Source organism: Mycosarcoma maydis, chromosome 12 (assembly GCF_000328475.2).
Source record: "Mycosarcoma maydis chromosome 12, whole genome shotgun sequence".
Classification (NCBI taxonomy): Eukaryota; Fungi; Basidiomycota; class Ustilaginomycetes; order Ustilaginales; genus Mycosarcoma; species Mycosarcoma maydis.
Window position 1 is genome coordinate 202,746 of NC_026489.1, and position 12,602 is coordinate 215,347.

The 12,602-nt window shown below is 55.3% G+C and overlaps 3 protein-coding genes across 3 annotated transcripts; 2 read left to right on the plus strand and 1 right to left on the minus strand.

Annotated features, from left to right (window-relative positions):
* Window positions 1-622: 622 nt before the first annotated feature.
* On the plus strand, window positions 623-2,221 carry UMAG_04160 (Dkh6 virulence factor; the record flags this gene model as incomplete). The annotated part of the gene is made up of 1 exon (XM_011392347.1): window positions 623-2,221. The coding sequence occupies one exon, from the start codon at window positions 623-625 to the stop codon at window positions 2,219-2,221; it is 1,599 nt and encodes a 532-aa protein (XP_011390649.1).
* Window positions 2,222-2,510: 289 nt separating this feature from the next.
* UMAG_04161 (uncharacterized protein) lies at window positions 2,511-5,072 on the minus strand (the record flags this gene model as incomplete). The annotated part of the gene is made up of 1 exon (XM_011392348.1): window positions 2,511-5,072. The coding sequence occupies one exon, from the start codon at window positions 5,070-5,072 to the stop codon at window positions 2,511-2,513; it is 2,562 nt and encodes an 853-aa protein (XP_011390650.1).
* A 2,257-nt stretch (window positions 5,073-7,329) lies between these two features.
* Window positions 7,330-12,474, plus strand: UMAG_04162 (uncharacterized protein; the record flags this gene model as incomplete). The annotated part of the gene is made up of 1 exon (XM_011392349.1): window positions 7,330-12,474. One exon carries the CDS (start codon window positions 7,330-7,332, stop codon window positions 12,472-12,474), a length of 5,145 nt encoding a protein of 1,714 aa, XP_011390651.1.
* Window positions 12,475-12,602: the final 128 nt, after the last annotated feature.

Below are 12,602 nucleotides of genomic sequence, written 5' to 3' on the forward strand. Positions count from 1 at the left end.
GTGAGCAGATCCCTTTTCTGCTGTCAAGGTAGACGCGCCGTGTTCTGAACCAGCTCGCCGGCTTGTCACTTCTCTAGTGTCTTTGGCTAGCCACGGCGCACATGCCAAGATCGTGCATCACTGGCATCGTTTAGACCTCCTTCTCGTTGACAACGGTTGCGGACTGGAAGGCGCCGGGGCCGCTCAAGCGGCACAAGCTTGGGTTTAAGCTTTCGCAAATTGCGCCAACAAAGCCGTCTTAGACCTGCGCTTGGGCCTGCTCGCTTTCGGTGTCGCACGTCTGACGTGGACGCCTCATTCGAGATGCTGTACGTTTCAGATAGTCTTACAAACAGCCAATCGACCGTTGACGCTCCTGGCCACATTGTCCTTGTCAGCTTCGCTTCAACAACGACGCGTGCTAACCCAAGCACCCAGCTGAACCAACGAAGCACTTCTGCTTCTCATCAATCTATGTTGGTTGAGAAACCGTCGATGTGTACTCAGATGGCATCCTTATTGAGCGCTGCGTACTGGCTATATACATCTCGGGTTGTTCGGCAGCCATCGTTTTGGTTTCCTTGTTTCGTTCTTCCCTCTTGGTGCGTCCTTCGATCGCTCACAGGCGAAACAGCACGAAAACATGGGAGACATGGACGTACCTAGTCCATCTCTGAGTCTCTTGCGCGCTATCAGTCCCTACAGCATGACGTTTTTGCATCGCGGGCAAACGCGAGCACAAGTGATCGACACGCTCGCCAAGCTCATCTATGTACCCGAGACCGACGGCCATCGAGTCTGGCTGCTCATTAGTCAAGTTGAATGCGTCATCGCACTTTTGGTGAGCGTATACCTGCTCTTGCGAAAAAAGACGTACTGCACGCTCTGGCTTGTCTCGAAGAGGGAGTCGGCATTTGGCGGTTTGTACGTGACCAATGCAGTCTTCACTCTGGTGATCGGGATAGGTGTCTATCTACTAGCTTGGAGGGCTACAGCGATCACGGCAACAGCGTTTTCGATTGCGCGCCGCAGCTCGATTGCGTGGTGGTGGATCATTCCGGCTCCGTGGACGCCGCTCGTGGTTGGTGCATACGTCAGCATGCATGGCTTCATCCTCAGTTCTAGTCCGCGATCTCCACTGTCGCCCGTCAACTCGGCGCGGAACGCTGAATGGTTCTACTTGCCGGTAGCCAAGAGGCCTGCTGTTGTCAACACAACCCTCGTTCTTGCGCCTGTTCTGTATGTGATGGCCACTTTGGTCATCTGTGGCTTTGCTGCTCAACAATATCATGTCGCCAAGCATCTGGCCTCAGACATTCTGCCCATCGACATCCTCGACAAGATCACGTACAATTCCAACTCCGGACACTTGGATTCTAGCCTGACAGACGTCTTGGCATCCGACGATTTGCTATGCGCCTCGCGCCGAGTGGCTGCTGCGTATCTGGATGTGCACAGGCTTGTCTGCATCAACCTGATCCTGTCGAGCATTGGCGCGTTCTGCATTTCCATGGCGGCTGGCTTGTACGGTGTACCGAACAGCGTGTATCTTGTCGATCACGCGTGTTCTCTTGATGCCACTAGCGCGGCTTGTACCATGAACCATGTGCAGAAAACCATGTGGTTGATCAGCAGAGGTCGGTCGACGCATTCGGACCAAGCTGCTGGATCGCCGAGCGCGAATACGTGCAAGATGACGCTGTTTGCCCAAGCCTATGTGTGGCTGATCGTGATTTGTGCGCCACTGTTTGGCGTGGTCCCGATCGTCATTGTGGCCAGCTCGTTTCCAAGCGAGGTGCAGAATGGCGACTTTAGTCCGACGTTGCGCGTCGTCATTGTCATGGTCAGCCTGATCATCCTTGTCGGCGTAGGATTGTATGTATTTATATGTACCGTGTTCACATTGGATCCTCTCTTCCGTTCGGCGCTCGGTCTCAACTTGTTGAGGACTCGCATTCGGATCGAGGTGAAAATCGTCGAGAGTGCGATCGAATGCGTTGCGACGGGACACGCATCGTCAAGTGTCGAATCGACAGTCAAGGTGCACGAACCCGGTCTCGACACGCCTAGCAACGGCCTTGGATCGGTAGAGCGTTGCTTGCTTGCGTCCAACCATTTGCTTCTCCCAAGTGGCGATGCCCAGCTTTCGACTACCAACGCTTGGTCTTCTTCGTCCACTTTGGTGGATCTCGCCAGAGATCCACTTGGCCATCCTGTGCACCAACTCAAAAACATGCATTGACTTGGGCTTTCCAATCATCCATCATCCGCCCTCTTCGACTTGACGCTTCTAGAAAACTCACAGTCTCTACGCTTCTTGCACTCTTCAGTCCGTTAATTCTAGTGCTTGCCAATACATACTTGACTTGTACAACAAACATCAACTGTGAAAAAAAAAACGCGGCGATGAGATACGAAATACGGTACACGGAGCAGCTCCTCTCTGTGGATATATGTCTAGAGCCTGCTAAACAATGCGGAAAGACGTGGATTGCCAGATGTGAGAACACCAAGTCGGGGATTGTATGCGACTACAATGGCCAGATTTGAGCAAAGCAATCGGTGATGTCGTCTACGAGAATGGCGGGCTCTTCTAGCGCAGCAAAGTGGCCGCCTTGTGCGTGCTTTCTGTACCAGCAAAGGTTGACGCTTGCTTGCACAAAGCTCTGTGGAGCCTGGATGATTTCCAAGGGAAAGCTCGAGTAGCCTGTAGGTTGGTGAATGTAATTGTCGGGATCGCTGGCAATCTCGCTTGGCCCACGTGCATCACGATTTCGGTATGGGTAAAAGGAGCCAGCGATCGTGTCTGTGGATTCGTAGAGCGTCAAGTTGGCGAGGATGGTGTTGGGCGTCGGGTGACTGTCTGACCAGGCGTACATTTTTTCGGCGACCCAGGCGAGCGTCGCGAGCGGAGAACGCGAGAGCACTAGCCCGAGCGTTGACGGTCGAGTTGCATGCATTGAGGCGTACGCACTTGCGTTGGATGCGAACTGCATTCCACGAAGCAGTGATTCGCGCTCGTCGAGTGAAAGCGGTGGTGGAATCGAGCCCATGCTGAGCACGGAGGCGACCTTCCAAGCCATCTCCACGCCCAGCTCGGCAGCGTGGCCGAAAACGCGCCCAGTCACACAGGAACTACGCCCACGTTTGCCAGACGTCCAAGATTCAAACAAGCCCAATGCGCGTTTTGCATAACGCTGCTTTGACACCAGATGCGGAAGTCGCAACACCCAGCGTGGCGTCAATTCTCGACCCAGAAGCGGCACGATGAGGTTCGGTCCCTGACAAGGGCAGAAGTTAAGATGTACCGCTCTTACATTTTGTGGAAACTGATTGGCCATGCTTCGCAAAACCGCGGCTCCCCAATCTCCTGCCTGAATAGCATAGTTGTGGTAACCAAGAGTGAGCATGAGTTTGTGCATGATTCGTGCGACATCTTTGACGAGCAGATCGCCGTCGGGGCCAGAGTGGCTGCCGACCAGTTTGGCCGTACGCGAATCGCGAGCGAGCCCGGCAGCAGCACTCGAGAAAATATAGCCAGGATGAGAGGGGACGACAACGTCAAAGTGGACAGGCGTCAAGTTGCCCGGATGAGCGAGTGGCTTGATGACTTGCAAGAATTCGTGGAACGAGCCAGGCCAGCCGTGCAGCAGCAGCAGGGGGATGACCTTGGTGTTGAAACCAGCAGCAGGAGCATTGGCGCGTTCGTGGATGAAATGCACATCGACGTCTTCGATGAGCACCGAATAGTGCGAAAACGACGAGATGCGCGCTTGTTCGGCTGCCCAGGTGTCGTGATCCGGGCCGGAGCGTCGGATGCTGGCGTGACGGATAGAGATGGATTCGTCGAGCTCAGTTGCGGGCGTCGCCGGTTTCGAGTGCAGAAACGGGATCCACGCGTCGCGTAGGTCAGAAAAGCGTTGGTGCGTCAATCCCAGACTCTCGCGATTGCCTTCAAAGTGAGCTTTGGTTGGTAGTGGACGCTGTGAGTCAATTTCGATGCGTGCGATGAGCTCTTGGATGCGATCTTGTGGAATGGTAGCGTCGAACTCGCGTACAACAAACGACTGTGTGCTAGAGCCGATGAGCTTGTGATTGCGTTGATCTTGCACTGGCGATTTCTCGTTGTACGATTCGATCCGGACACCATTGGCATGGCTCTTACTCGGCTGCAGATCGTGTTGGGCGCTGCGATACACCGAGTCGACACTGGGCTTGGTGTCAAAGAGCTCCCAAAATTCGTGGCCTTCAAGAGCGCGGTCGAGGTAGCGCGGCAGATTTTGACCGGCTGACTCGGCAATGGGACGAGGTAAAGTATGAATGTGGTTTTCCTTCAGAAGCTCATGTACCCAACGCTGAGCGGTTTGTGGGCTGTCATTAGGATGATCTGGCAGAACAGGTCGCAGAAAGCGAAAGAGCTGCCACCAGTCGTACACCTTTGTATCCGAGACGATCCAACGACGGCCCCAGCCTGCATGGTTGCTTTGATGGAGAAGCAGTATGGCTCTCGCCACGTCGGAACCATGGACAAAGTGAACACTGCCCTTGACGGAGAGGAGCTCTTTGGAGGCGCCTAGACGTGAAGCAAAGTTTTTGGGTTGTCGCTGTGCACCGTACAGGCCGGCGAGGTTGAGAACGGCGGCTGTGCCTGGAGTTCTGGATGCGGCTAGGGAGGTGATATCCAGGAGTCGTTGCTCGGCGGCTGCTCTAGGATTGGAGGTGTCGAAGGGAGAGGAGGAGGAGCTCCTTCCAGGACCCCAAATACCGGTGCTTCCAAGCTGGATCCATCGAGTGGGGCCGTGCAACTCTTGGTATTCGCGGACCAGGTCGTCGACTTGCTCGAGGTTTTTTATGGGAAAGATGATGACGACGGTGGATGCGCGTGGTAGTGGAGTGAGCGACTGCCTCGTGACGGGATCAGTGAGTTGAAACTGGATTCTATGTCTGTCCTCATTTGTGTCCGGTGGCGAACGTGAGGTGTAGGTATAGCGAAGGTGATTTTGGTGGAGAAGCGGGATGAGGAAGGTGCCGGTCCATCCGGAGCCGAGCAGCAGCACATCGACAGATTCTTGCGAGCAGCTGATTCGCGTCATGGCTACGAGGTAACGTTGGGGCGCTCAGGTACTCGAAAAGTTGATCGAGGATCACTGTACGACGTCAAGCTGTAGCGGAGGCGTCAGATGCGGGAATCGTGATTCGTGATTCTATCCGTGATCAGCACGCGTGACAGGACAACGGACGAAAAGGACCGTCGACGATCCGACCAGAGCCGGTGAAAGAAGCGTGGATCGTGGATCGTCAACCCTCCACATGTGCAACGAGCATAAATCACGTGAATCGTGAATCGTGAAACGTGAAACGTGAATTTCACGACTCGTGACTGCAACTTTACGAACCTCTAACACTCTGAATTAGCGAGCACGTGGAGCCGGAGCCACAAGCACGAAACATGAAGCACTCACGATTCGTGACTCGTGACTGTGACTTGAGATAACTTACGAAAGAGGATCCACAGATTGAAACTTTTCGAGACGCCGACGAGCACGAAACAGTTTCTGTAGGGATACGAGACGGATGCGGATGCGGATGCGGATGCGGATGCGGTTGGGATAGCACCCGCAATAAGCACCAGGCTTCAAGGTTGCTCGGCCATGTGACGGTAGGATGTGATGCTTTCGGAAGGGGTTCACGATTGGGTGTGACTTTCGACGTGATCCGCATGCGACGGCGATCTAGCCCTCACCCGAAAGAGATCCATCTGCTTTTTCTCTCAACAACGCTTGGCACAGTAGTCACAGTACTGCTGCAATGCAACCCTGGGGGGGGTGCGACTCATTGCTGCAGACACACGCGACTGGCCGGGTGAGACCGAAACGGTGGCGTGAGCGACGCACGATAAGATGATGCAAGTTCTGATAACAGAGAGAGAGACACGAGGGACGGAGGTGGATCGACGAGCTGCAGTGCATGCAGGAGCGAGTCACAGTCACGAGTTGTGAGTCAGTTGTAAGTGGCTGACATAATAAAACCATCGAACACCGACGGAGGCGGCTCCAAAGATCTGCAGAGCCATCCATCATTCTGCCAAGTTATCGTGATGCGGTGTCATTCGTGCTTGACGCTTCGTGACTGCAGAGAATGACGACAATCACGAATCCAAAGCGGGGATTAAAGCTGAACAACCAACCCACGAACCATTCACGATTTGGTTTCACACTTTGATTTCAACCCTTTGTTTTATACACCGACGCAAACGTGATGAGGCTTATGCGGGAGTCGAGCATCGAAGATCCAGACGGAGAAGAGAAGAGTCATTTCTTATCTTCATAAAGGGTTAATGTGCTGTACGGTTAAAGCCGTCCCTGCTTAGTCATCGTAGTACCTGAGTAGAGCAGTGTCTGAACGACCTTATTCGTGATTTGTTCTGTGGATCGTGAGTGAGTCGTGAATCTGGAAAACCCAAGAAAACTCAACCAGCGCGGGATCTGCTTTGGTTTGCTACTCGAATCTGTGCTGTGCTGTGTCTCTTGGTTTATAAGAGTGTGTGTGCCTTTGAGCTGCCCGTGTTTAATAAATCTTGACTATTCGGGATTCATCGTTCGTGATTATTGGCTTACGCGCGAAACCAGACACGGGACAGGGTTCACAGCTAACTTGGCCAGTCACGAGTCGCCAGTCACGAGTTTGTCTGTACAGCAACGTGAAGGATTCACGATTCGGATTCGGATTCGTGCTTGGTGCTTGGTGCTTGGTGCTTGGTGCTTGGTGCTTGTTGGTCACGAGTCGAAAATCATGAAGTCGCCCTGATTCAGCGCGCCTTTTCGTCTCGCATATCGGTTCGGCGCGCATGTTTTTGCGCCAAACTGCCGTATTGGGCAACTGATCGCACCAATGCTTTGTGGTGTTGGTCTTTTCGTGTTGGTGCTGATCACAGTAGTGATTAGTGAGCAGTGTGTACTCACGAGTGAGAGTGACGAGCGCGTCTTGTTTCGCTTGGTGCTAGGTCTCACTCCAACTCCTCCTCGAGCTAAAAATGTCAACTCCGAGCTCTGTTCTGTGTTAGCGTCGGCTCTTTTGACAAGATCATGACTTTTAACGCTCTCCATCTACCCTTGCTTGATCTTGCACCGTAACTAGGTCCAAAACCTCGACACACCATTCTTCGCACAAACACGCACCTTAGCAGCACCTAGCTGCCCGTCATATACACCCAGGCGCGTTCATCCCAACGCTTGTCTGGCTTCCTCATCCCACTTGCGCCTACATTCTTCCCCGTTGTCCTTGTCTCTCGAGCATGGTCCGGTGATCCTTCTCTTGTCATTCGCGTAGGCATCGCCCGCCAACACCATCATGAAGACGTCCAGCATCGAATCGTCATCCGCTTTGCAGCCTGGCGGTGCTGGCGGTGCTGGCGGTGCTGGCGGTGCTGGCTTGGGCGTCGCTGGCGTCAGTATCGACTTTGGCACTTTCAATTCATCCCTCAGCTCGCCTTCTACCACCGCAAGGACACCTAGATGGGGCACCATACGTCAACGCTTCAGCAGCATTCAGTCACGCGACAACCCTTCCCTTGCCGAAGATGGCATCGACGATGCCATGTGGGACAAGAACGATGCTGCTTTCCTCGAAGAAGTCGCCCGCGATTCGCCTCTCCTCCTTCGCTCACCCCATCGCTTCGATTCTCCAGCCATGACCCTAGACGACAACTTGGCCAGTCCAACATCTCTCTCCTCATCCCGTCCCAACAGCTCTCTCCTCTCCAAAATCGAGGTCGCCTCTCCTTCAGCTTCCAATACCTCGATTTGCTCCACTCCCATCGCCTCGCACGAACCACTACCAGCTGTACCAGCTGCTTCCTTTGGTTCCTTTGGTTCCTTTGGTTCCTTTGGTCCCGCTCGGCCTTGGCCTCGGTCCATGCGCAAGACTCCTTCTGCTACCCTTTTACCTGATCTTCCCGAACAGAGCCGCATAGGTGATGCTATCACCTACCTACGCCCTTCCACCTCGTCTTCCTCAAATGCATCCATGCCGCCGCCGCCACCACCACCACCTCTTCTCCCTTCCATCGCATCTCCATCCTCTTTCATGGCCTCTGGCTTCTCCAATCACAACGCCAACCAGTCTGCCAGCAGCACTGGCAGCCCGCACTCGAGCCTTGGCTCCAGTCCCATGCTCGCTCACAGCCTGCATATCCCGAGTGACTCGGTTCGTTCCGCCAACCTCCAGGACCAATACCCCCGCTCACCTTCGCTTCACAGCTCTTCTTCCTTTACCAATCCGAGCTATGTACTTCGCCCGCTCGACGATCGCACCGCAAATGCCAACGCTCGCCAACGCACCATCTCCTCCAACTCGGCTATCAGCTCGGCCTGGACCACACCATCCTTCTCATCCATCGACCATCGCCCCAGCCGAGCTCAGATCAGCAGTCCGCTTGTCCCCACCATCGCATCCCTCTCGTCACTACCTTCGAGTCCAGAGGTGATCTTTGGTCACCATTTTGAGCCTGCCTCCCCGATTCTCACCCGTCTCGCAGCCGAGAATAATTTCGCCACGGCAAACATCAACCAAGCGCGCCTTTCGATTGCCAGTAAATCCGGCTCTCCCGTGATCCCTTGCTCACCTTGCTCACAAACTGCATCCCTCGCGGCGTCATCCACCAACACCTCTGACCCACCCGCGAACCAACCGAGCGCTCTTGTTCGAAAGCATACCAAGAATCGTAGCAGTCTGGTCTCGGGTCTTCGCAAGCTCATGGGCAAACGCGAAAAAGAGGGCAAGCCCGCTTCCGCTAACCTTGCTGACGACGCTCCAACGCCGCTGTCATTACCCTTGTCGTCCCAAGCAGCCGCGCCAACAGCGTCTTTGACCAGTCCCGAGACGCACCCAAACAACAACGCCGTGCCCAGCCGAGCAGAACTCGACCTGCTTGGTCTGGCGCCAGACGCGTTCGAGTCGGATGCCACGTTGCAAGCCTTGCACGATTCGTCCAACAGCCGCGTCGCTAACCTTGCTACAAGGCCGGATGCTTCACCAATCCCTTGCGGAAACTTTCTAGCCGCGCCATTCGATTCCGACCAGGGGCAGTCGATCGCGCCTTGCTCGCCAGACTTGCGTGCAATGAGCATCGACGGTGGCAGGCGACCGTTGCGCAAAGTACTTTCATCACGCTCACGCAAGGAGTCCAACTCCAGAGCTGCAGCTCGCGATAGCGTCATTCAACACATCTCGCACGACCAAGCTCACAGATTGACGCGAAGTGCTGGCCCTGTCTTTCTCCCAACCGAACAGGCTATCAAGGAGCATCGTGCGCTGTATGCCAAGCCGCCTGCCACCACTAGTTTTCCTGACGCCGTCGATCTTGACTTGCACCATGCCAGACCTTCTGCATCGGCCCTTGCCGATCACAACGAATTCACTCAATATCAGCCAGTGATCGAGTGTGTCGAGATGCTGGCCACGCTGAGCAACAGCAGCAACATCAACGACATTGCTTCCTCGGACTCATCGTCGGTCTCTGTGCGCTCGACGGCGACGGATACGACTTCGATGCAACGCGCTCCTTTTTCGTATCGGTCGCAGATGTACAGGCCCCACTCTCGCGAATCGCTCGATTCCACTCGTTCGTCGAGCTTAGCTTCGTTTGCTCGTCCATCGACGGCCGATGCTACTACGCCATTCAACCCTTCGCATCGCACAGCTCTGTCTCTGGGCTCGCAAAACGCACTCACAAGTGTTCACAATGCCCAGACATTCAACACTTGTCCGAACGGCGCGCCAGGCAGCATGCCCCCGCCCGTCGGCAAGCCGAACTGCAAGCGCGGACACACTAGTCGTCGCTCGCTCAGTAGCCTCGTCGGAAACAGACCGTGGTCAAGCTTTTTGAGCTCGCCTGTGCTTGGAAGCAGCGGCTCGCACTCGCACCATTCTAAGCGTGTATCTGGTGTGGTCATTTCACGGCCCATGTCGGTAACATCGTCGACGTTTTCCAGCCATCTGTCTAGTGGCGCTAGTGGAGACGACCAACACACTGCCGATCTTACATTGCGTGCTTCGGATTTTGAGCGCGCAGCAGCAGCAGCAGCCGCAGCCACGCGAGCACGCGCAGAAGGATCGCGTGTTAGGGTTGACTCGACTCGCTCAGCTTATTCCAATTCGTCGGAACCGGGTTTTACAGTCGGAGTGATAAAGAATTGCACTAATCAGACAAGGCAATCAAGCCACGATGGTTCTTCTTGGCAGTTTTCTCGTCCCACCTCGAACCCACTGTTGTTTGCCCTTGCTCCACCTGCAGCCCCGTCCTCTGCTTCGTCGCATCATTCGTACCACTCGCATAACTCGTTTCCCTCGCACCACTCTTCTCGTTCCTTCGCCACCTCGGGCGCATCTATCTCTCCTGCATCCACCTCTACCTCCATTTTCGCTAATAACCTCGTCCACCCCATTCCATCGCCCTCCACGTCGAGTAGGCTCACACACACATCGGGGATTTCGTCCAGCTCGGCGCTTCGCCACGAAAGCTCGCACTTGCTTCGACGTCCTGCTACCGGTGACGGTCCCACTTCGCCTCCACTTGCAAGCAGCGGCAGTCTCCCATCGGTTAGCCTCACTGCACCTTCGTTCGCTTTGCCACTGGTGCAGTCGTCGTCGCTCGAGAATATTCAAGACGTGCGCATAGGCTCGATTCCAACAGTGCTAGGCTCTTCGACGACCCCTCATCCTGTTGGTGCAGGTTATCGTCTTTCTGCCTCCGGCTCGTGCGTTGCGCACCGCAAGCGTCCTTCATTTGGGCTTGCCATCGAGCCTGCCGCTCACTCCGCCTTTGATAGCATCCCAAGTCCGTTACTGCACACTCGTCGCACCTCGTCAGTGCTCAACGAAAGCGTAGTACCTCAACGCCCTTTCTCTACGTCCTCGATCTTGGCAGCTCGAACCACGCAGTCAGGAAATTCGTCCAATACGAGTTGCAACGCTTCGGCTCGTGCTTCAGCGGCTACGCTCTCGTCGACTCAACCCTTTGAACCTTTGAACGACCTAGAGAGCGAGACACTTGGTGAAGACACACCTATCAAACCAACATACGGCGTCAGCAACCCAGTCTCGACAGCGCTCCCAGCTCTGGAATCTGCCATGGCTGCAGCTTCGCTTGAGCAGCCTGTCTCGAATCGGCGTCGCTCAGTCTCGGTGCCGACGGACGAAGATGACTCGCCCCCACAATACATGGACCAGACCTGGGGCCGCGCCACGGAAAGCTCCATGCTCAGCTACGGTGAAAGCGCGAGCAACTCGGCCGTGGAACAACATCACATGTCTCGTCAATACCTGATTCACTCGCCCAACGAGGAGGAGGGCGCGGCGCTTACCATCAGCACAGCCTCTTCGGCGTCGTCGGGTCGTCTCAGCCAAGCTTCGAAAGACATTGGCTTTGGTTCCATCGCCGGGATGGTGAGCAAGGTCTTTGAGCATCCGTTCGACTTGGTCAAGGTGCGTCTGCAGACGCAATCCTCGGATCAGCCGGCGCGCTACGCTGGTGCTTTGGATTGTTTCAAGCAAACCTACGTGCAAGAAGGCCTTCGCGGACTGTACCGCGGTCTCAGCATGCCCGTGTTTGGCGCGACGCTCGAGAATGCTTGTCTGTTTTTCACGTACAACCAGATCCAGTCGGCTATCCGATGGTTCAACGGTGAAGCGACCGGGGTATCTGCTGCGAAAGCGGATGCAGAGTCGCCGCTCTCGATTCCACAGCTGGCGATTGCAGCGGCGGGCGCTGGTGCGGTGACCAGTGTCGTGCTCACGCCGATCGAGCTGATCAAGTGCAAGATGCAGGTGCAGATGATTACGCGTGAACAGCATGCGCCGCAAGTGTCTGTTGGAGCAGCTGCAGCAAGGGTGGCTCAGACTCCGCTCGAGCAAACACGATCGCTGTACACGAGTGGCATGCGCGCCGCTGCATCGACGCGCTCGTCGGCACAAGCGATCAAGACGCTCGACGGTCCGCTTGCACTGCTACGCCGAACCATCGCAGCAGACGGCATCCGTGGTCTGTGGCTTGGCCAAACCGGGACGCTTCTGCGCGAGACCGGAGGTGGCGTCGCATGGTTCCTTGCGTTCGAAAGCTGCTCTCGCTACCTGATCGCGCGCAAGAAGGCACTGTACAATCGTGACGACGTGACCAAAAAGGATCTGGGCACGCTCGAACTCGTAGGCTCAGGCGCGTTGGCAGGTATCAGCTACAATGTCGTCCTCTTCCCCGCCGATTCGGTCAAATCTACCATGCAGACCGAACAGGAAATGCGCGCTGTGTCGAACACAGCAGCCACAGAGTGGAAGCGGACCGGCTTTTACGAGACGTTCAAAAAAATCTATCGAACCAGAGGCGTACGCGGATTGTATGCCGGTTGCGGCGTCACTTGCTTGCGAAGTGCTCCGTCGAGCGCTATCATCTTTTTGATGTACAACAAGTTGGAGAAGCTCAGTGACGAATATGGACTATAGACCTGCCCAAGTGCAGTGCAGTCGAGGACAAGCGCGACAGCGCACAGTTGTCCCGAAAGGCGTGTCGCTTGATTTGCGTATAGATGACACGTTGGCACGTCACGATGGTGTACTTGAATAGATATCCG